The sequence below is a fragment of the Lichenostomus cassidix genome, chromosome 1Aa (assembly GCF_008360975.1).
Source record: "Lichenostomus cassidix isolate B80296 chromosome 1Aa, HeHo_3.0, whole genome shotgun sequence".
Classification (NCBI taxonomy): Eukaryota; Metazoa; Chordata; class Aves; order Passeriformes; family Meliphagidae; genus Lichenostomus; species Lichenostomus cassidix.
Window position 1 is genome coordinate 33535351 of NC_139480.1, and position 25352 is coordinate 33560702.

General features: G+C 40.0%; 1 protein-coding gene across 1 annotated transcript; it reads right to left on the bottom strand.

Moving 5' to 3' along the window:
- Positions 1–17172: 17172 nt before the first annotated feature.
- IFNG (interferon gamma) lies at positions 17173–22897 on the bottom strand. The gene is made up of 4 exons (XM_085044599.1): positions 21365–22897; positions 19347–19415; positions 18825–19004; positions 17173–18156 (listed from the first exon to the last, which is right to left on the bottom strand). The coding sequence occupies exons 1-4, from the start codon at positions 21485–21487 to the stop codon at positions 18031–18033; spliced, it is 498 nt and encodes a 165-aa protein (XP_084900725.1). The 5' UTR covers positions 21488–22897; the 3' UTR covers positions 17173–18030.
- Positions 22898–25352: the final 2455 nt, after the last annotated feature.

Sequence of the window (25352 nt, forward strand, 5' to 3'; positions counted from 1 at the left end):
TAAACAAGAAGGAAAAATCTCAGTTGCTGGTATCAACACTTGGCCATTTGAAAAAGCAAAGTAATTGCATTCCAATTCTTTTTGTGTATATAAACTGCCTCAAAAGGGGGGTTTGGGTTGTTTTGGGGTTTTTTTACATTTAGAGACTTCTACATATTTACCTGTAGATATCTTCAGGGGTTTAGGCAACGGGAATGCTGAGCTCACTTGCAAAGGAGGAGAAAATGTCACCCTTAGCATTTCTCATCCTCTCTGCCTGGCAAAGCCTGTTTGTGTGATCAGGTGGTTGCTGTAGTTAGTCTCACATTTATACCATATTTTGGTATGTTTTCCTGAGGAGTAACTTTGAATTAAGCAGTCTTACCAAGCTTGAAAATTTGTCACCTGCCCTTGCACTCTGTGTATTGTGTTCTGACCTCCTGCAGGCCCTATATGTCTCAGTCTGCCATATGCACCATGTGCTGGCTCAGCTGATCAAGTGTTTAAAACCATCATGCCACTCATCTTAATGTTTAGACAAGGTAAACTTGTTGTTGTTCCTCAGCTTATTAAGCCTATGTTTTCCACAAAGCCAGTTGAAAAATGCTCCAAGGCTTCAAAAAGGTTGGTAAGCAGGTGAGCTGGATACCACCTGGAAAATGAAGATATGATTGCCAAGAAATCCTATTTTCCAGAATGTGATGGGATGAATTACTCGTAACTTATGAGTAACCAAAACAAGCTATGGGGATTTTTGGAGGGTTCAGATTCTCGTATTCTGCAATGGGGGTGCATGAGGCAGAGGCTGGCACCTTGTAGTTGCCTTTGGCTGAAGACTTCACGGCAGCTCATCTCCAAATCCTTCATCTCTATGCTTGCTGGTGTCACCCAGTTGGATCAGGTGTTCTGGCTGACCAAGAATCTGAGATGAAACCTTTCACACTCTTTACCTGTACAATCAGTTTGGAATTAGTTTTGGATTAATCATTTGAAGGGATTTATATCCTGCATGACAGTGACTGAATTCCCTGGTCTTCTCCTTTTGCACTTAGCCACACAAATTCCTGTCCCTTCAAAGATGGGTGTGGAAAGGTAGGGACAGGCTGGTCCCCAAATCCAGGTGCTTGGGTCAGTCTTGCAAATATCTAGTATAAATTTAATTTGGGAGTAACTTAGGTGGGTATTTTTGTGGTGTAGGTTTGTTGGCGTTTTGTTGGTTTTTTTTCACATTGCAAACCAAATTAGTATTTGCCTTCATAAATATTCTCATCATGAAATTCCAAACTACTGTTTGCTGAGGTCCTGAAGGCCAAGATTGCAGAAGTGAGCAAACTAACAATTTTTAAGGATGAGTAATAGGTGATTTGGGTTTGCACCTCACTCGCTTCTAGAATCTTCCATTAGAAGACTTACATGTTCGGGGTGCTCAGCCTGTACTTTCCACTCCTCTGAAAGTAGCTGGTTATAGCTTCAAAGCTCAGCTTCACAAGTACATGGGACTTGTCTAACTCAGGATCAGGTCTTCAAACTTCTGTATAGTTTGTGAGATTTGAGAAACTGTGTGTATGCATCTAGCCTGTCTCCCTCCCTTTCCTGGCTCTGTTCATAACAGCAATTTGTATTATTCAAATAGCTAAAGCCACCATGCCAAAACAGCAGGAGAATCTCTCTGCCCCAAAGACTGTTCCTCAGCGTAACACTGGGAAAAACACACCAGAGTGGACATAACCAAACAGGAAAGTAGGCACATGTGGACAACACGGCCTGGAACACTGAGAACTGCATGTCCTTTTATACATACATGCAAGTGAGAGATCCTAGTGTGTATATCTCCAAGGGGCACTTGGATCTAAGTGAGCCAACTTCCCACTAAATTAATCTCATAGGGTCATTTCGTTGTGGCAAGTAGAAGGCCCCAGGAGTCACCTGGCTGATGTACTAATGGGCTCTGCTCACTGTGGGCTTCCTATGCCTGTGGGGACACAGCCTGGGCACAGTGTGACACAAGTGAGAAAGCGCTGAGAAGGGAATAGGGGATGGGCAGGCCAGAAAAGGGAGAAATGGTCAGGCAAGCAGAGATGGACAGTAGTCATGAAGCAACTACTGACCACCCTGCACTAAAAGACACACTTTACCCCAGAGGTTTGCAACAGGGTATGACTGGAGAGAGGCCAGCGACAAAAAAAATAATTAGGAAAGAAATTAACTTGAGGAGCATATGAAAACATACAGTGCACTTGGCATATAAGAAGATAGATAATGTTAGACAGAGGGGGAAAAACAGCAGAAAGAGCCATCAGAAAGGACAAGGGCAGTGTGATTAAGGCTGAAAGAGAGAATCATGAAAGAGTCATGATGACTCAACAGTGCTGCTTGCCCCTGCCACTTGGAGGAAGGCTGCAGCCAGCCATGGCACTGGCAGTGTTGCCACAGCAGAGCAATCAGATCTTCAGCTTCAGTGACAACCTGGGGTGCTTGAAGCTTATGTCTGTCCCAAAGAGTAAAGAGGAGCTCTCTATATATCTGCAGCTAGTGCTGCTGTCTGAGCCCAGAGTCAGAAATTAGAGCTTTTCTAGCTCTAAGAGCACTGTTTATGGCTTTTGTATGAAGCTCACATAGAAAGGTACCTCTTTGCCCTACCAGAAAGAAGGAAAAGCCCCTGTTGAACTTTTTGCCCTGTGTGCCAGTAGTCCCACCAGCCCTCAGAGAGGCATGCTATAAGGTAACAAAACAAAAGCTTAATTATTCTTTGCAATTTAACTTTTTTTACCATATGTCTTCTTCCTTGTGGGAATTTCATTAGAATGCATGGTGTCCCTTGGAGGTATGGTACACATTTTTTTTCTGAGAGTCATAGGCTCAAAAAGCTGTGCTAACATCAGGCAGTTTCCTGACATTTACTACCCTGTTAGTACAAATGCTTTTTTTTTCTAAAGCATATAACTTGTGGTCAGCTGCATCTGGTACTACTACACAATTACGGTAAGTTTACATTTTACCAGCTGAAATTTCCTGTAAGCCTTCTGTGGGCTAGAAATATAAAATGAAACTAAGCAAACATGATCTGACAAATGAGAAATATTCTTTTATTTTATTTTGTTTGTTTGTTTTTTCACAACAGTATCTGGACTGACTGCTGTCCTACCACAACTCGTGAAAAGCATGAAAAAAGCATGTGGCAAAGAATAGTTTTCAAGATATTTGCAGACATTGCCCTCTGTCACAATAAACCTTTCTACTCTTATGGGTGGGGATGTTTCTAGTGAACAGTCAAATCTGAAGGAGCTTGCAAAAGGTCTGTTTTACTCTGTGGTGTTCTAAGCTGTGCATAAGAGCAAGAACATCATCATTTCTTACTTGCTATCTTGCATTAATGTGTGAAGGTCCTACAGGCATAGTTGCCAAGGCCAACGGGGTTTGCTTTATATGAGTTGAATTGAAGTGACTGGTGCCGTCAGGTATATGTAGTATAAAGTACCAATAAGTATTAAATAGTATATGTAGTTGAAATTCTGTTCTCTAGGGCTTCAGCTGTGACTGGATATTTCCAACTGAGATACATGCAATGAATAATGCTTGTAATGAATATTATGGGTTTTCTTCTTTCAAAGAGAAAAAGGAAGGTGATCAGAAGTAGTAGCATCCATATTTGTTGGTCACTCCTACGTAAAATTCTTTCCTGTCCCAATGTTCACCATCCAGAAGAGAGAAGAATTCAGGTTGTTCAACTTTTTGTTTTCCATTGACTACCAACACCAAGAAATGTGCAAAATTTTTTTCTCAGCTGACAAGCCTTTCTCATTCTGATCTTTCATAATCAGGCACTGTGCTGATCCAGGATGGAGTCAGAGACTACTGAACCTTGCAGCCACCTGATGGGCTGAGAACTTTGCCTGCCTGGAATGCAGAGTCCAGACAGCATTGCCTCGACTCAGTTTGTGCCCAGGCTGGCTGATGTAAAGAGATTTGAGGACTTGCCATTTGATCCTGAGTGGTTCTTTGTGCCAAACCCTGTGGTATGTGCTGATTCAGCAATCATGTGTGAGCTTTCCCTTGGAATTGTGTAAGTGGGTATAGAAACAAGATGCATGGTGCTATATAGTCCCACATCTCTGCTGAACAGTTTGCTTTTGCTTTGAGGAAATTGCGTCTGCAGTACAAAGCTACCAGGGCACACTGTATGTTTTCTTCAAAGGGCCATGTGTTTTGGGCTAGGATGGAAAGCTCTGCAGGAAAGGCACTGACAACATTTTGAACAGGCTGACAGAAGTGAAGAGCAAGAAAAACTGCTTTTTTCTTGGGTGTATTTGCTCGTGTTTTAGATATCTTTCCAACCTGACCTTTTGAAAACGGTGTGTTTACACGTCCCACACACAGCTAGATCAGCAGCGTGAGGCAGAGAGGGATGCAGAGATGAGTGGCTTATAACCATTGCCCTTGCACCACACCAGCCATGCCACCTTCTCCCCAGATGTGTGCCTGGGGCTCACCCAGGCCTGGAATGTGGTGGGGCTCCTGCACCCTTCTTGGGGCTACTGTAAAGGCTGTGACTACATGTGCTGCTTATGGCTGGGGCAGAGTTAATTTGCTTCATAATGATTAGTATGGAAATACGTTTTGGATTTGTTCGATGACAAATAACTTCTTCATCTCTCACAATTTCCCAGCTGCTACGTATGACATTGCAGTGCCCCCTGGCCTGGGTTAGATCAGCCATCAAAGGGCTCTTTGCCATCAAGAGCAGCATATGGTGTGCAGCTGTGCCAGGATAAGGGGGCTGTGAGACTGTCCAGCAGCTCTCCTCCCTGATGTGTGGCACTGCAAGCCTTTCCCCTCCAGACGACCTGGAGTGTATCCCTTTTCCTAGCCACTTTCTGCATCCTGGCTGTATGGAAAACCATAGAAGAAACAGCTTCACAAGCTTGATTCTTGATAAGTCAGGAATTTATGGCTGCATGTTGCTATAGTTGTGTGTTACAGGGAACAGATTCCTAAAGGGGTGTATTGAAAGGCATGGTGTTAATTGGTGCCATAGTACTTTTAATTTAGTCACACAAATCTGGCAGTGCAGCTCCCACAGCATCTGCCCTCCTCACGCACAGGGGAAAAAGCTTTCCAAGAAAGTGTATTTCTTCACTGTAGTGTCACAGAAACTGCAGGCAACAGAGATTTCTTTGGTAGGAGCCTTATATAGAATAGCTGTTGGACTAAATTCCACTTAAATTACAAAGCCACTTGAATATCCATGCACATATGGGCATATATGGATAGCCCAGACTCATCTCAGACTGCAAGCAGGAGATTTTTGGATGGAATTTCAAAATTCCTGACCATGCCTTGTTCCAGTAATAGCAATGGACAAGAGCTGTTCAAAGCCATAAACTGGCTTGGATCTGCCTCCAAGGTCTATCTCAGCTGCAGACTCTTTGCTTTCCTCATCACAAGGTGTTACTTCTCAGTTTATAATTAACTTGAAGAACAGACTTTTATTTTGATTTGGGAGGAGGGAGGAGGCATCTTTGACAAATTCACTGGGGAAGATAAACTAGGTGAGAGTACTGTCAGAAGGTCATATTGTACACGACAGCACAGTAGGGAGACCTGGCCTCAGCAGGTGAAATAGAAGATGCATCACTATTAAAGCAGAGTGGCAGGATGGTCTGTAAGCAGAGCTGATAGCTGTCCATTGGCCCCCAAAGCTGGTGGAGGCCACAAAACAGTTTATAGGAAGAGTTCAGTGGTCTCTTCTTCAGCATTTGCTACAGAAATATATGAAGAACTTAGTGAAGGCTGGTGTGCATGAGTGATTTGCATTGCACTTTATCGAGTCTCAAAGAAACACACAAATGGTTTCATACCACACCAAAAACTCCCACTAAATACCATTTGTATTTGGTGTTAAATTGGAAATAACAGCTCTATAGTTTGCATGTAGAGCTCCGGTTTAGAATAACTTGATCCAAGACCTAGCAGGGTCCTTGTGCCTTGGGCTAAATGTGCAACTTTAGAATGATCCTTGTGCAGAATTAACAAATGTGAAATCTGATTTCACCCATTCTGAAATTCAATGACTTTATCCTTCCTGATTTAACTTTCATTTTCATTCCCCTCAGTTGACTCTTTTAATTCATTCTTAGACTCTCTTAATCTGATATGTCTTTAGTCATACTTTTCATGTTGTTTCGTTCCATATCAGTTACATTCACCGAGGTTTGATAAGCCTGGCCTCAGTTAGTCATGAAAACACATGGAAAGAGATGACCCATCCACATGTAAAACCACTGGCTTGAAAATGTCCACATTTCCGAATGATAAATAAGTTTTTTGCTTCTTGTAGTCCACTGAGATGTTCTCAGGCTTTCCAGACTTGTCCCTGACCAGACTTATCATCAATATCCCAAACTCATTCAATAGTTAACAGCCATTTTTTGTCTCAATATCCTGATTTTTGTGATACTTCCCTTGCCCTACCTGTAGCTTCATCTGTTTGTTTAGGCTGAGGATGTTCCTCACCTTCATGGCTTGTCCCTGTGGTGTCTCTGAATGACCAATACCAGCTTCAGCTCAGTAGTGTTAAATGGAGTCTGGATCCAGGCTATCAACCTTTCCTCAGGCCTGCAAGTCAGGTATTTCTTTCATGTCAACTGTCTGAGTTGTCACATTCCAGTTGCCACTGAGTCTTGTAAATTCTACAGAATATACAACTACACTGCTACCAAACACAACACTGTTTCAATCTACAAAGCTAAAAATTAACGGCCAGGTGTTTATCATCTCTTCATTTTCATTCTTGTTCTGCTTCAACACCCTTTTTCTGGCCTTTAGCAATGCAGCCTTCTTGTTTATGTTGGTTCAAGATATTTCAATCCAAGCATTCTCCGTGTGCCACATGAACCAGGATCTCATTTCCACTGCATCCCTCAGTAGGTTTTCCATTCTCATTTGTGCCAAAATCTACCTGTATTCATTGGCGTGGCTTTTTACCCTCTCTCTCATCTTGTGAGTGCCATAGAGATGTCTTCTAACCCAAGGCCATTTTTCTGCTGCTTCACACGTTGAATTGTATCGTGGTTATACATAATTTGTATTAAAAGATCCAGGCTGTTTTGTAACGATGATGTCCAGTTTCCAACACTATGACAAACTGGACAGGAGTTTCCTCACTCACCTACACATCTGCTGGCTTGGTGTAAATTATCAGTAAATACTGTTCTTACTTTCCGGATATAAGTTTTACAGGACATTTCTCCTTCAAACTGGTCTTCTAAACTCTGTGGTATCATGTTTCAGTCAAAAGCTGATGAAACAAATCTGTGCACACAAACTGGTGAGACCTACTGGACCTACCAATACTTATATATTTTCTTGGCTTTTTTTTGTAGCAACTCCCTGCATAAAGAGAGCACTTGAGGCAGTTGTGCTCACAATATGAAGTCAGCACTGGGCTGTTGTAAGGGGCTTTGAGCCCACAGCCTACTGTGTACACAAAACTGTGGAGCAGCCTGTGGTTTCCTTAGAAATTTTTTGTAGCAGAAACCCCCCTCTCAGAACCATAGCCTCTGCTATGGGGGAAATGGGTTAGCCTCATATGGTGCACCCTGATCATGTTTCCCAACAGCACAGAGTTGAGACAAAATACTAAAAGATTTAACAGCTTCTAGCTGGAAGGTCCTGTGCCTGAAACTGGAGAACTTGAAGCCTGTCTATTTGCCACAGGAATCCAAACAGAAATGGACATTTCTAGCCAACAGGAATAACTAATTTAGTGAATCTGGCGTATTTTCTACAACTTTTTCATTAGCAGGGAAGTGGAGAATTGAAATGCAAACTTCCCAATGTTCTTGTGGCTATGAATTTCCCTTGCACATAACCTCACAGCCTTGTTATCTTCACTTAAGAAATCTACCTTACTATCTATCTCAAGAGGAATATGAGTGTAATATTAAATATCTAACCCTACTGTGTAAGCAACTTGGAATGAAAGTAAGAAAAAAGCTCCCTTTTTATTTTCTTCATTCCCACAAATGATCACAATAAACCATTGTGACACAGAGCTCCAGCTGGGAAACTCCAAATTCCCCCTTAAACAAAAATAAATTGACTTGACATTACCTACTCCTTTTCACTATTTTCTTTACTATCTTGGAAAAGTAACCATAAAGCGTTTTTTGTTGCCCATATTTTTAATTGCTTTATTGTCACTTTGCTGTTATGAGTCAGCCAGACAACACGTTTAATAGCACTGTGACTAATATAGTGCCTTTGTTTCTACAAAAAGCTCCACCAAAGAGTACCTTAATAAGATCGTTTCAGCGATACTATAATGTGTTGCATTTGTAGTCTTTGCTCCTTTGCTGCAAACTGTGCTCACTGCTTAGCTTTGACCACAACTGAGTAAGATCACAGCGGGATTCATTCCTCTTCTTAATAAAAGTTTGTTCACCTCAAAATTTATACAGTTGGCCAGACCATCTCTGCTTGCAAGGAGTCCAGCAAGAGCAGGTATGTAATGCTGTATATCCAACACATGCAGGGAATCCAGGGCAGCTTTGATCCCTACTCAGTGTGAGCTCTGTAGCAGTTACCCTCCATTTCACAAGGTCTGTATTTTGGTTTTCTGTTGGTTTAGCCACCTGTGCAAGCTGAAGGCTGGCGGGGGTTGGAGCTGAACTGTGTGAGGTGTTCCTGGCAGGTTCTTTGCCACTCAGCCCAGAGGTGAATTCCAGTCCACACAGCTCAGTAATTCTTAAAATTGTGAGTCTGCTGGAAATAAAATTTGGCTTGCCTCTGGCACTCTGAGACAGATGTGGTGACACAAAACCAGGCTATCAGATGGTGGTACTGCCTGGGACCTTTTCTCCTGAATTATGTTACAGACCTTCCCCTTACCACAGCCTTCTCAAACATATGAAAGCTATCATTCCTTTTCAACAATTTTGTTCAATGTTTAACTCAAGTGTGTAGTCTGGATGCTAAGTATAAATTTATAAATCTTACTGCAGAAAAGTTGGGGTTTGGGCAAGTTACATGAGTGTATGCATCTCTCAGTAAGATAAAATGTTGTGTGCCAGCACTTTGGGGTAGCAAAGCAGGGTGACAGTGAGAAGGAAAATCATCTTTCTGCTTGAGCTAACCCTCAGACATTTTTTAACTCAAAACCATCTATCCCCACTCACTCCTTGGAGGTGAAAAAGTAACAGTGCTCACGCTGGCATGTCAGAATACCAGTAGCTACTTTGATGCTGAATTTATTATACATGTCTTTGCATGCTCTTGTGGCTGAAGAGGTATTGTACAGGAGGTCTCTTCTAGTTCAAACACAGAGAAACTGAAAATAACTACCAGGAAGAAAACAATAACAGCAAAAAGGAACAAAACCTACAGACTTTCCTATGAAGATCAAACTGATTAGCTGCAAGTAGGAAATAGCCAGACAAGAAGTAAAACTCCCACACGTAAATGGTAGACTCATTATTTTTTATGTCAGCAAGTAAAAATCTCTCCAAATAATGGATACCACAATAGATGATTGGGACAGAGCATTAAAATATTAGCTCAATTGAATTAGCTACCAATATTTGATAGGAGCTCATAAGGTGCTAAAAAATTTCACAAACCAAGGGTGCGAGTTTATTAAAACAGAAAAAAGAATAGAGAGGAGATTAGAAGGATCATAATAAAGTCAAATAATTACTTTTAGAAATGGCTAAAGTATGTGTCTGATTATTGTGCAGTCCTCTTAAGATATGGAGAAATGTGGAGAAAGGGTCGTTTGGGCTGTTCTGAAAATAGACAGGCGTTAAATGTATTCACATTTGTATAAATTCAAGCATACATGCATTCATCTGACTGAGATTTCCTTTGTGCTTGGCCAACATTGACTGGGTCACATCTTATGGGAAGCGGTAAGCCCTGAAAAGAGATCCATAGGAAAGGATGAATTTTGGCCCTGTTCGTAGATCCAGGAAGGGCTGGCTCTGGGAAGGGCCAAGCAGGGTAAAAAAAGGTCGGAGAACTTTCCTGGGAGTGGGAGAAAAAGAGTCACAGGTAACCAGAGAGAAAGGTGACTGGTAGAAAGAAAATATTGCAAACCAGTGGAAATTTAAATCAGAAACAAGGACTGAGGAAGAAGGTTAAGTCCAAAGCCTTGCTCATTTACCTATCTGAACCACTGAGCTAGTGCTCAGCTGTAGCTCATTCACTCTGAATTTAAGTTCAGAGAAGATGGCAGGAAACACAGGCACCAGGAGGAGCAGAACTATCCATGTGGGAAGAGGATCAGGGGAAATTGTTTCATATTTTTTCCCTCCCAGAGTGTTGCATCCCTGAGTTGCACTTTCAGAAATGTCCCTCGGAGAAATGCACACAAACATGTCCTGGAAATGATACATCACCCTGAAAAATAAGTCAAAAAGAAGTCTATCCAGTATTAAATGCATCCTCTTGAAAATTTTGCTTCTGTATTGTCAGTCATTTTCTCACCATTTCAGAAAGTTTATCAGAAAAGCCCCTTTGGAGTAGAAAATGGCCTAGCAAAAATTGAAAACCTGTGAATTGATGTTGTACATGGTCTAACAAAGTAAAAAATATGTGAAATGAGTGCTGCATGGATTAAAAGGGTGCCTAGGGCTTTTAAAATTGTGGAAGCAGGACAGCTGTTCCTTAACTTTAGTTAGGAACAGAGTCAGGCTAGATGGTGCTTCTTATATCCTCAAAGAGCACCTTTGAGACAGAACTTTCAGTAAGTGGGTTACACAGGTACTCAAACACTGTTTCTGTAAAAAGTGCAAATTTGAGTTTGGTTTTGTTTGGGGTTTTTTTGAATGGCATGTGAAAGGTTTACTGAGATGCAACTTTTATCACTGAACAGAAGCTACTTAGCTGAAGTGACTTTTACTTTTCATCTGAGACTGTTTTTCTCTGTGCAGATTAAAAGATACTTATTTTGTCCATCTGTGTGTAGCTTATTTTCCATACAGGCACAAAGGCATGAGAATATATTCTTTTAATTGCTGTTCTTTGCCTACAGTTTGTTCATGTAGCATTTGTGTGGTTGGGCTATACATAATTTTAGAATTCATAAGAACTTTCTGAAATGAAGAGCTAACTTATTAAGACCAGCTCAAGGTTTTAAAATGAATCATTTTTTCCATTTTTATCCATGTCACTAGCCACTTGTGATAAACACCATCTGAGAACCACAATTTTTTCAGCATTCAAGAAGCAAATAATTTTTACAAAGTCTATGGAAAAAAAAAATAGTTACTAGATAGGCAACATGAATTTCACCAGCTGAACTTTTGGATTCATTGCTTGGTGTGCCAGCTAAAAAGCACCATTTGTTCATTCAGATCATTTTTATTAAACTGCTATGTTAATCAACAAGCTCAGAGAACAAGCACATGAATGACATAGGGCAGCTGACAGCATTTTATGCATTTTCTAGAAACCTCTGAAAATAACGATATGCATTTTAAATTAAGAATTTTAAGGTATTTTCTGTAACTTGGGAGTTTTATTACTTACCACCAAATTATGGCCTTTCCATAAATTCACAGCCATTATATTCCAAACATTTTTCTACTATCCTAAATGAGGAAAAGGACTTTAGCATATTTATTTGTAATCAAAACCAGTACAGTTTAGCTTTACAGTGAGCAATATAATCTTTCCATCATTGAGTAAAAGTCATTGCCTGAGTGTCTGGAGCAGCCAAAAGAGAAGCATGATTCAGGAACTGAAAGATAGTAAGGCTGGCCCATTCAAATTAAATAGAGCCATTAAATAGTGTGCAGTGGGTTTCTGATGATTTGAAACAACTCACAGTCTTCATACTTCTCAAGACTGCATACCAGGTTCAAATGTGAGGAATTTTGAGCCTATATAAAGAAAATTGGAATATTCTCAGCAAATAATGTGAACATTGGTGATAGGTTTTCATATAAATTTATTAAAGTGCAGGATATATTCTAAACTCCCAACCTTTTCTATAATTTTTTCATCTGTCAGAGTCATTTTTTGAGCACCCCACTCTAGCTATAAGAATTTTTTTAAGAAAAGCACCTTATATTGATATCCAGAATCCAGTTTTCCAATTCAAATCACTTTTAAATCAAAAGGAATATTTTCATTTACTTTTATGAATTTTTAAATCAATCAACCTGTAACAGAAACCTCAAGCAGCACCAGCTGCACAAGGAATTATATAGCTCAAGCGAACAGCACACCACTGGTTTTGCACTACAGACAGTAAAGATTGGTTATTGCAATAATTTGGGCAAGAGGGAGTCCTCCAGCATTTGTTTTGCCTGATAGCCAAGTTTTCAATGGAGGTAAGTATTTAAAATTCAATTGATCATCATAATTCCTTGAAATAGTGTAATCATGTAGCTCAAGTGGAGAGAAGATACCTTTTACATTCCTGAAAATAAATTTTAGTTGATAGAGCAGCATTATCTTCATGATGTTTCCGTTCAATAATTCTTGTAAAGGTGACGCGAAAGTGGGAAGTCTAAATTTGCTCTTATAAGTTCATAAATTATTGATGTCTACAGTTTTGGAGGAGGGAACCAGAAGCCTGTGGAGGAGGACACCAGATGATAATGCAGGAAGACTTGAAAGTGGACTAAGGACAGCTGTGCCTGCCCCAGCGGGACAGTTGCCTGTTAGCAACATGTTTGACCTTCAGGAACCTATCAGAAAGGTGGCTGTGGGGGGAATTTCCTTACCTCTGGTGACATTAATAGCCTAAGGATAAAATAAAATCATGAATTGTGGAATGACTTTTCTTCGGTGTCATTGGTTTTGGATTCATTGTGTATGATGACGCACTTTTCAAGAATATTTTTCTGTGGAAATGTTTATGCACGGAGATATGTATTGTATTGCATTTTCTGATAACATAGATCCCATCTGTGAAGAAGTACTGAGTGACATTTGTTCCTGTTAAACTCACAGCCCTGGGTTGATTTAGAGACCAGGTTTACCTGACTTGTTTGCTTTCAGTTTTATAAGGTCAAGGTCATCTTTGACCAGTGGTATAGGGAGAAATCTTGCAAAAGACATGTTTGCCTGTGAGATAGCACTGATCAGGGAGTGGTGCAGGAGGTTCCTCCCCACTTTGTGAGATCTGGAGTGGAGCCCTCTTTGATTTCAGTTTCCCTCTGGATGATGTGACCACCATACAGACACAGCTGGTTTTCCTATGGATCAAGGATCTACTCTACTTTTTTCTGCAGGTAGATTTTGGCATACACCTTCCTTATTGCTTGTGAGGATCTCTCTCGTTACTGTGAGAGGAACTGTGGTCAATATGAGAACCGTAACAAAAGAATGAAGGAGGAAGCTGGAAGACAGGTGGCCTTATTTTACTATCTTGTATCAGGACCAATGGCTATACAAGACGCCCAGAAGTAATATTTTTGCTGTTGTTAGGCCATTGTGCTGCTTCTCACCTACTTCAGCAGCCTACATACATCCCATGCATTGCAGAAGCTGCTGTTATCACTCTGCCCCACGCAAGACAGCGAAGAGGTGAGAGGTTTTGCACAATTAGCTATTTTTGGGCTGAAAATCCCACACCTGACTGACAGTTTGTGTCTTTACGCCTCCAGACCTTTTTAGACTTTTTTAATATTTCTACTTCCCACTGACAAAAAAATAATCCCATGGTCACTCCTAGACTAGTGGAGGAAGATGATGGCAGGGACAGATTTGAGCTGACAACCCTTACTCAGGAGTCCTGCAGGGTAAAACAGCTGAACAACAGATTTCAGGGTTTGGAGGATCCAACTTGCTCTTGAGTCTGCCCCTACACCAGGGATGCACAAAGTAGACTTCTTGGACATTAGTTTTCTAAAAGGCCTCGGGGGAATCCCAGAAAAGTGCAAACAATAAAACTGGCATCCCTACTGCACAATACCAAGCCCAAGTGGGCCCATGGATAAATGTGGTACAAAAGAAAATAGTAAATATTGTGACATTTGTGACAGGATGTACCACACTTCTTGTTTGTAGTAGAGTTTACTGAAAAGTCAGGGAATAGAGACAAGGGTGACTCAAAATACCACCATGTCTTGGAGCTTCAAAAGGATCTCTGATGAGCCTCACTGTAAAACTACCAAGGAAGTTGAGCTATTACAACTCCTCACATAAATGTGCAATTGGTTAAAATATAAGAAAGTGCAGGAATCAGTGAAAGGTTTTTGCAGTTAAGTGGGTTCAGTCATGATAGGGCTTGCCTGGGGCCTGTGCCATTGGTCATGCATTGGAATAGGCTGCACAAGGAAGTGCTGGGATCACCATCCCGTAAGTGTTCCAAAGGCATGTGGATGTGGCACTTGGGGATATGGGTTGGGGTGAACACAGAGGTGTTGCATTAACAGTCGGACTAAAGGTCCTAGAGGCCTTTTCCACCCATAATAATACCATGATTTAAAATGTTAAAGCCATCAACAATTTGAGAAACAGGGGGACCTGTGAATTAAGTTTGCTGATGTACTAAGTTATTTATATTAACTTAGTTACTCATATTCACAATTAAGTTTGCTGATGTAGTAAGCTATTAATATTCATAACTAAGTTTGGTGATGTGCTAAGTTATGCAGGATACAGAGAGGACATCCAGCTGCAAAGAACTATTAGAGGACTTCAAAATACAGAGTGACATGGTGATAAAATGGCAGATTAAAATCAGGGCTGGTAGTATGCAGGAACAGAGAGTAAGGACAGAATTAATATGCTGCAGAAGTGATGAGTAAAACACAGTGAGGTTCGCAGACAGTTCTGTCTTTCCTTTTGACTTTTTCCCTTTCTAATTTTAACTACTAAATAGTAGATAATATCTTTTCACTCTAAGCATGCGCATGTATTCACACTCAGATTGTGTAGGTGGAAATTGCATTGATGTTCAGGCCAAAGCTTTTGCTATGTTTTTCTATGGAAATATTTATGGTAGCCATTAAAATTAATTTTACCCTTACATTTAGCTTAGCTGCAAGAGCCCTCTTCACTTGGATATTGTGAGGAATGACGTAGAAAAGGAGATCCAGGACTCTGGTGAATGCAAAAGAAGAAATGACAGGTTTTCATGTTGAAAGTTATTCACCTAATTTGTATGGTATGCAATTATATACCATACAAAAAAAGCATGGGATGGGATGGAATGGGATGAAAAAGATAAGGTTTTGTAGAGGCTGATTTTTATTATATTCTTCTCTAGCATTATTATCACAGTAATAAAGTGGGGAATGTTCAGCAGTTTATTTTAAGCACCCTGTAGAAATTGCACAGATTTACACTGGGCAGGGAAAAGTCAGGTCAATATGAGAAACTAATTCTTTATATTTCTTTGAATTGTTGGAAAACTATGGCAGCACTGGTTAATCTCTACAATGTCTGGTGTCAGGTTTAGCATGAAAGGTTCCAAGATGCTTAAAATAGCAGAGATACTTCAGAGGGAAAAAAGAAGGAAAAAAATCCAACTAATGAATTAAACAAGCAAAAAACCCTCAAACCACCAAACTACTGAAATGAAAATATACAAATTCATTTTGTTAGGAGTGACAGCTGCTACTCCATCTCTGTCCTACTCATTCCTTTGCTACTTCTCTGCTACCCAGTACCAGGATGAGAAGAACCCAGAAAATTGCATGACCAAGCAAAATCTCCCCACAAAACATTTGCTATTTTGAGCCAGATTTAGTACAATAATTTCAAGAATGCAGGGGACAGCAGAGCACAGGGTTGGTACACACAGCCAAAGCAGGTTGTATTGGGAAATGTTATTTCTTCTGTATGCAATTACCTTAAATCATTTTTCCATGGAACCATACAGCAAGGTGTGGAAGGATTGTGGAATTTTCAGTTTATAGTCTAATTTAATAGTTCCTAACCAGTCCTGGCTTTAAATTCAAGAAATAGAGTATTAATTCATTCAGGAGTAGCGGGGAGACACCCTGTCTCACTGCCAATGGCTAATGAAACTTTAACCCTTCTGTTAGGTTTTTCTATTTCTCTTCTCTTCTCTTCTCTTCTCTTCTCTTCTCTTCTCTTCTCTTCTCTCTTCTCTCTCTTCTCTCTTCTCTCTTTTCTCTTCTCTCTTCTCTCTTCTCTCTTCTCTCTTCTCTCTTCTCTCTTCTCTCTTCTCTCTCTCTCTTCTCTTCTTTTCTCTTCTCTTCTCCCTTTCCTCTAATTTCTTTTCCATTTTCTTTCTTTTTTCTTGCATGTTTTTCAATAGAGCTCTCTACACCTGGTCTATTCCCCCAGACATGAGTCTCTTTAATACCTCATGAAAGAGCATGAGCACAGAGGAACATATTTTCTATGTTAAATGCTTACTGGGGCTTCTCATGCCTAGTTCTGAAACTGGAGAAATCCTACAGGAGAAATGTCACTTGCATCTCCCGTGCATATGCATGTCTGTGATGAATGTAAACAAGAGCAGCTTTTTCCCTCAAAATAAGTTCAAGTCTCCAGGCTCATTGAGTGACTTTGTTATGACTGTCAAATGTGGATATGAATGAAGGTGTCTTGCACCAAGGGAGACCAGCTGAGCCTGGGGGTAGGAATGGTTGCAGGAATTCCAGCTAAACTTGTTGGACTTACTGCAACTAAACTTTGGATGTGATGTGGTGATACTTCTGAAATTTGCTGAGTCAGTCAAATTTCAGGATGTAGTTGGAAATCTCCTGTTGGCAGGAATGCCAAGGAAAATTGGCTCTATTTCCAGTCAGTTCAGGCAGACTACCCCCAGATTTGCTGGGTAAAGGCCTGAGGACCCAAAAATTTGGGAGCCTGTGAGGCTGGCCAGAGCTGCCCCAGGTCTCCAGCTTGGACACTGGCAGGGAGCCCAGGAGATGGGCTGATATCAGCCTGGGCTCCACAGCTCTGACATGCACAGAAATTTGGAAGTGTTTTTTATCCTTAATCACAATAACAACAAATTTCAAATGATCAATGCCTTCTCAAAAGCCAAATTATGTTTCCTCATCCAGATCAAAGAAAAGCTTGGGAATTTTAGACTCTTCTGCCATATTTCTTCAAAGACATTGTCCTTTCCCTAGTCTTGGACAGGCAGGAGGAAACAAAATATTTTTTATATGTCTGGGCAGGACCATCATTTTTCACAATGTAGAACAAGATTAACATTTTACTTTTCATGGAGATGATGGTGAATGAACATGAAAACACATATTTAAAACATATGTATTTATTTATTTAATATTCAATTTTCAAAACATCTCTTTTGGAAAAAATCTGAAGTTTTTAATAATATTCCAGTGCAAAAATATAGTCTTTGAGATTAAAACTTCCATATTACTACCTCCAAATAAATAAAATTACAACAGACACATGTGAATGATTCATTTAAAGAAAAAAAAAAAAACAACAGAAATTTTTAAAATCTGAGAGTTTAAGTTAAGTCAGTGCAATACAGTTAGTCACATTCTCTTGAGATATTAAGTGGACTGTCCTCCTGGTAACTTCAGTGCATAAAAATAGTAATAATAATAATAATAATAACCAGCAATTAATCATCAATCCTCTAGTTCCAAAATGCGCTTCAACATTTGCATACCCTTAAGCATCTCTACTTGCCTTATTTGGATTTAGATATGTTTAGTAGTAAGCAGACATAAATATGTTTTCCTGAATACTGCAGTTTCCCTGTACTGGTGCTTGTATCTCCATGCCAAAGAGATGAGACTAATCTCATAACACCCCTCTCTCAAGGCATCACCAGATGGTAAGCTGGGTACCATATCATGTCATTTCAAGATTTCCATATGGAAATTGGGTAAATATTGCCCCATTCTGTATTTTCAGGTCAACAAACATATAACAAATAGACAGGATTTTAAGACAAGATAATTTCTTATATAATATTAGGGAGTATAAATACTTTTATTTGTATTTCTTAATAAATAATTATTTAGGCACTTAAATATTAATAAATAAATGTATAAAAATCAATAGAAATATTAACATTTTTAAAATCTTGTCACAACAAGATTTGCACAGTAGCTCAGTGCAAAAGATTATAAGATGGCATTAGCATTTGCACAGCCTCTGAAACTGGCTTCTTTTTCTTTTGTGAGAACTTGAGGTGTCCCCTAGTTTTTGTAAGACGCTGAACAGCTCATTCACAGCCTTGCGCTGGATTTTCAAGTCACCCATCTGTAATAAATAAGAAACAAATGGAATAAAAGCCATGCCAAGAGCTATAAATATTTACTGATCCCAACCCACAGGCTACCCTGCTACCAGGGTAAAACAGAAGGACATCTGCAATTTTCAATTCCCTACCACCTAATTCCCACAACAGAGAGTCATTCTGTCACAGATTTTTGTTTTCCCCTTTCCGTGCCACGTTGCAACCTGCCACAGAAGAGCCATATTCTGTGAAACAGAGCTACCCTGTAGTTAAAAGCAGCTGACTCCACTGGGCACTGTGTGCAGAGCTCTGCAGAGCTCAGTGGTTTGTGCTGTTGGCTCGAGCACCGTAAGCCAAGTTCTCCCACAGCCACAGAGCATTCCACAGCTGGGCACAGCTTTCCCAACCCATTTCTACCCCACAAATGGCTGCATCAGTGGCAGCTCTGGTGTAAAGCCTGTGTGGCATTGCTGCCTGCACCTCTGTGCCAGATTGCAGCAAGGCTCAGCACTAGCCCACACTGTAAACCTGCAGCAGCCCCTGCAGCTGGAAACATTTGGTTTTACAGCGTGAACTGAGCTAGATGGGGATTACCATATGGGTTACTGCAGTACTGTTGGCTAGAATCACACTCAAATCACAACTGGAAAATATAACATCATGGGCCGTGGAGGCAAAGGAAGAGCCTCACCTGAAGTTTTGTCAGGTCCTTGAGATCTTCTATCTTCTTTGAGCCATCAGAAAGGCTTTCTTTCAGAGTATGGAGCTCCTCAGATATGTTCCTGACATGAGCCTTCGACCTGTCAGTGTTTTCGAGCATTTTCAAGTACATGGAAATAATCTGACTCAGGATGATCCTTTTTTCATTTCTCTGTTGAAAAATACAATTAAAAACAAAAAGTCTGTGAGTGCCCATCAGCAGGGAAATGAAGGAAGATAAAATACAGCATCGAGGGATTCTCTGCTGCTTGAAACAAGATGATAAAGAAGATGTTGCAACTCATCTCCCAGGCTTGGCTGTACCTCAGAGTCGGTTCATGGTGCAGTATAAAGCATTTTTATGGGGATTTTTGTCTCATTTCCAAGCTACCAAAGAGAACTCTGCACATGATCATTCTACTGCAGCTAATGATGCTGGTTCTGGGAGCTGCTTTGTACCAAAAGTGCTCCACAAAGTGCCTGAGACGCTTTGTCATATCTGGTTTTGACTCACCTCTGTCCAGCTTGACAGCTTCTCTGTGAAAATCGGTCCACCATCAGCTACATCTGAATGACTCGAGTTCTGAAAAAAAGAACGAACATATCTATTACATAAACAATATTTCTCACAAGGCAAATTTGTGTTCTGTATTCAAATGTGCAGCAAAATCCTGATTTTTGCACATCTGGCCTATAGCTATCACAATGCTTTCACTTCGCTAACCACCAAATCCCACTATATGGCTGCCAGATACCACAAATTGAATTAATCTGCTTTTCAATGTCTTCTCCTGCTATAACTCATCTGAATAGAGATGTTTAGCACATCTATTTTCCCAAATGCTCCTTGCAAGTTTTGCTATTGACAGATGAAAATAAAAGCTTATAAACACAGCAACTGGCTAGAAAATCATTAGGTCTGATATTGGCATGTTTTCAGTCCAATAGTTTGTAATCTGTGACCTTAAATTCATACAGTCTCAGCAAAATCTCATATGGAACAAGAATAAACTATTTTTACCATAAAACTAGAGTTTGCAGAACTGGAGAATATCCCAGTAGCTCACAGTCAAGCATGGGGATAAGCAAGATTATTGGGCTATTGAGAGGCTCACAGGGACAGAGTTTAACTGTCAGATGTTGGCTACACACTGTGTCAGATTCCAGGAAACAAGGAGCAATACAACTCTCCTACCAAGGAAAGGCAAACTGAATCATTTCCTCTTCTGTGTGTCTTTTTTTCCCCTTTTTGTATACAGCAGTGTATTTCCTTCTTTTGTCTGCTCAGTAATTTAATTACAGTGAGTGCAAAGGAAAACTTGCACACTGACAGAAGCCCCTAGGCTGATTGGCTCCCCATGCTGAGCACACTACCAAACTTTGATTTTTTTTTTTTTGCTTCTGAAAGGTTTGGAGCTCCTTCTGTGGAGCAAAGTTCTAATGTCAGTGCAAAAAGTTCACCATAGCTCAGGATCTCTTCAACAGAGTTATGTATATTCTAGCAAGACTCTCTCTGGTCTATGCTAATGATAAATTTTAGATTTTATGCCAATTTTACAGCCAGTTTCCTGCAAACACTGAAGTATCACATTAGTCTTTACCACTTCAGGGTGATTCTCTGACTATCAAATTTCAACTGTCATTTGCACAAAATTACAGCAAAATCATGGCAAAATCAGAGCTGAAAATAGGAGCAGACTCTTGCAGTTGTTTTTATCCTTTTAGAGGGGAAAAAACCAAACAAAAATACATTAAAAATAAAATCTTTTAATTAAAAGTGACTCTACTGTAAATCTGCTGTCTCTGTGATTAATCCCTGCTGAATTCAGCTGTGTATTCCCTTAATGCCTCCCACATGAAGACTGGTGAATTAACATTACTGTTATCAAGTTACCAAAATTTTATTTGACAAGAAAGAATATCATGCCAGATTATATTCCCATACCAGATCAAAGCCACACATATGGAAGTAAAATGACTGGAGGATGCAAAAATATAGGAACTAGGAACCACCTTTGAGCAACACACTACTAGAATTTAAAATAAGTAGCAAATGCATTTGTTAAAGCAAAAGTTCATCACCAATTTGTTCATATTGCTAACTAGTACTAAATCTCCCATTAATATTGCTAACATAAAATTTTAAAAGTCAGTAATTTTCATCTAGTCAGAACTGAATAAAGATTCATATATTCACCATAAATTGCATTAAGATTTCTTGCTACAAAATGTTCAATGTAATTAAGGCTGAATTGAGCTAGAAGAAGCTATTGTAAAAGAAAGAGCATCTCTGAAATAAATGCAAATTACTACAATAACTATGACTATAGAAAATCTGAATCAGGTTAATGAAATAGCTTAGTAAAACAAAAGAAGTATCCATATTCTTGTGAAGAAAAAAGGTATGATCAAAAATTAGTTCTATGATTACCCTCTATTGGTACATATTGAGTGTGTCAAGCAGTGCTCAAGTTTGGACTATATGTAAAGCACAAGCAGAAAGAGAAGAGAAATGTAGAAGACTATACTTACAAAATCAGCTTTCAGTTTGTCTATATCATTTTGAAGTTGAAGAAGATTCAATCTATTTTCCACATGCCCAAAAGAAATCATGATGACAGCCAGAGCAAACAAGCTGTAGGTTTGGAAAGCCATTTTCTTGGTGGTGGTTCAGTTAAACTGCTCAGATAAGTTCTGGAAGAACAGGTCTAAGACCAGAGAGCTTCAACTTCTAATAGTTAGATCTTCTATTAGAAGAAGGTAGACGACTGAACTTCATCAGCCTGTCAGTGGTATTTATACCTGGTCTTGAAATTTTTTTGTTTCGTCATCACAGGCTGTGTATATTTAGACAAGATAGTGTTAGATAAGAACCCTTCATTTTTTGGCTAATCAAGGGAATCCCTCGAAAGAGTCTTTGTTAAAACATGGTCCTGGAAAAAATTTTGGTGGTTCGTCAATGGGTAACGTTTACGTGGCAAGTTCTGAAGTTTCTTTTACACGTGGTTGGGGAAAAGGGGGAAATTACAGTGCTGATCAAAAAGTATGCATTGTGGCTCAAACCAATTCTTACACACCATCTGAAAAAAAATCATATCTTGTGGTTAAAGGGTCAGTATAACAGTCAACTCATTTCTGGTATTCTTTTAAAGTAACCACTGAGTTTGGCGTGGCGTTCTTCACAGACACTTAGAATTTTAAACATTCTTTCTACTGCTATCCTTTTGTAAAACACTGCATTCATCCTTTCCATGGTCCAAAGTGCACTTCTGCTGCTTTTGCATTCCTCACCTCCAGATTCAGAGCAGGACAAACAAGGTTCCATCATTAATGCAATGATGTATCATATTAAATTCCTCTATGGTTGTCTACTATTTATGGGAGCAGAGTATTTAGTACTTAAGACACTCATTTTTGCTTGGCAATGATTAAAATTCCCCACCTGCCATTTCACTTGCACTAATGTGTGCGGAATATGAAAACAGAAGGATATGGATGAAAATAAGCCCAGTTGAAGAAGACAGGGTGGTCTCCAAGTGCATACAGGACCCTGAAACAACTGTGCTGAGGATAGCTGGGGAAAGAAAACGGTTTTGTATAGGAATTAAACTCTGCTTTGATGGATATAATGGGAAAAGAGGTAATTCTGAAGAGTCTTATGAAGAAATTAGATAATTTTAGGCTGCAGTATATGAATGGAGGGTAGGTTGGAGCCTGCAAGGGAAAGAAAGAAGGGGCCGATAGGGAAAAGAAGAGAGAGAGAATCATGAAGAGGGCAGTTGTGGGCTCAGTTCACACAGGCTGCAATGGAAGATGTGTGCAGCTCATCAGAAACAGGTGAAAATTAAAGTGGTTCCCAACAGGTAAGATTAGAACTCTTCAGATCAGCCCCACATGTCTCTTTAGATATTCCTTGCAAGAAACTCTCCTTTTCCCCAGAAGCTCCTTCCATCTCAGCTAATGACCACTAATGCCATCAGATCTTTTTCATCTGCAGTTTGAAAGAGGACCTCAATCTGTGGAATAAACCAAGACTACTACTACCAGGAAATCATCATTTTTCAGGGAAAATAATCAAATTTCACCAACAATGGCAGACCCAAAAGCTGCATGCTAGAACTCCTTGGCAACAGCAACATAGACAGATGGGGCACATCTCACAACAGGTGTGGTACTGCACAAAAATTAGTGCTGTAAGCTGCTTGAGGTAGTAACACTATGCAATGCACACCTTGGTTTTAGTTTAAGAAGTTAAAACTGATTAAGCAATAACTTCTTTGCTGGACGTGTTGGCGTGAAGGTAAGGTAATAGTGCTATTCAAGGATGCTTCAAAGCACTGTAAACAAATGCAAAGTTAACAAGCCCATTCATGGCAGAGAGGTTGGACTAGATGATCTTCAAAAGTCGCTTCCAACTCAAACCATTTTTATTCTGCGGTTCTGTGCTAGAAATTAGTATAATGGGATTATTTTGTTTGGAAAAAACACTTAAGGCCATTGAGCGCAACCACTAACCTAGCACTGCTGAGTCCATCACCAAACCACGTTTGCAAGCACCACATTCATATGCCTTTTCATTACCTCCAGGGATAGTGGAAAAATGGAGGCCCCACCAAAATTCAAAGTGGACTCACAATTCAAAATGAACTCACAAATGTCAGCACACTGAACAAACCTAATGATAATGGTGAAGCATCTGGATTGCTATGCAAGGCAAGCACAAAGACACATTACAGCTCAGCCAAATGTAGTTTTATAGACAGCATATTTTACAAGATGGGAACACCTGCTGAAGTTCATTGACTGGCCGTGAGTCTATGGAGCAATTCTTTGGCAAAGTGTTGGAAAGGACATGTGAAGTGGGAGAGTGAAAATGATTCCTATTGCATATGCCACTCTTTATGCAGTCAGAAACGTACAACTGGATGAGGGACTGGATCCTGAAGCCAAATTTTTGCCAATTACAGGTTCTAATTTGAACAGTGCTTTTGTGCAGAATTACTAGAGAGAGTGTAAAGAATAGTTGAAAGAAGGAAGTTTGGGAAAGATTCTTTACTTAAACAGTTCAGTCTTCCTAACATATTAAGAACAAATCACAACACAATTGAACACAACTAATTTCTGTAATTTTCCAGCCAAGCAGAAGATGTAATTCCAGGACCTGAAACATTAAGTCAGCAGTACTGCCTTCTCCAGAGAACTGTCCACCCAGAGTGACTGTGCTGGGTTAGGCTGCCCTGTTAAACTTGTCTGACACACATCTCATCCACAGCAGGCTGAGCCTCTCTAGGTGACTTCCATTTGATCTCATGTTGCAACCAAACTTTTAAGACTAGCAGGAGGATGAAGTATCAAAAAAAAGGATTTTGCCTGCTCACATTTTGTCAATACTGGTTAAAGTTTTGGGAGGTTACTCAGCTAATTTGATCACTAAATCTCCTCATACTTGAGAGAAGGTCACTTGCCAAGCACTCAATTTTGCAGGTAAGAAAATAGAAGCACAGAGTAATGCGATGGTTCATGATCATCCAGCCTCTGGCAAAGACAAATCTAGAAACACGAACATGGTCTCCTAGTCCCATTGTGGTCCTTTGACCACAATGCAGTGCTACAAGTATTATATCATAAACTGAGGCAAGAAATTAGGCAAAAAGGAAAAAAAAAAGCTATGACATCTGTCTCTGTCATGGTATCTTCTGAGTGCAGGTCTGACTTGTAGGTACACTCTCCTACCTGGAGAGGTTAGATTCAGGCCTTTTACTTATCTCCATATTCAAATTATCACACAAAGCATTTAATGTTCTGTCGTAAATCATCAGCTGAACTGAAATGTATTTTAATATAGAAATAGAGTACCCTTTTTCCAAATCCTTTACATTTTAATAAATGGTGCCACATTAACATTGACATATTTGTCTCATAATATTCTCTTCTGTCGACACACAACCTCATGTTACCAAATTATTTTGAAATTAGGTAACAGTCTACAGCAGATGGTCAGAATATGAGTGCTCTGTGTTTCTTCCAGCCCTGTTTTGCTTTCCATTCCATCCAAAAGTGATGGAGCAGATCACCGTTGTCCAGTGTAGTTCTTGTTGGCCAAGAACTGTGAACAGTCCCTTTGTGAGGAAGCCCCAGGTTCAGATGGCTCCCCTGCACTGCCTTTCCTGAGAATCAACATGGTTACAAAAAATGCAGGAGGTATCCTGAAAATATCTGCCCTTTCCAAGGGCCTAAGAGCATGCAATTTTTTATCTGTGTTCTTTGACAGATATCTGTGAAGTGCATGCTGGAGAGGACTGAACACTCAGCACTAACACAAGCTCTTTGTCTGGGCACTAGTGCTATCTAGTTCAAAGAGATGCCAGAAGTGTATTGAGAAGTCTTGCGCTGCATAGAATTGAAGTGGTCCTTTTGTGAGACTCCGTAGTCACAGCTGGATTGTCATCGGTTCCAAACACAGAAGGAAGTGAAACCAAGGCATTTTTTCATTTTGCTGCCTGGAACTCATCTGACTCTT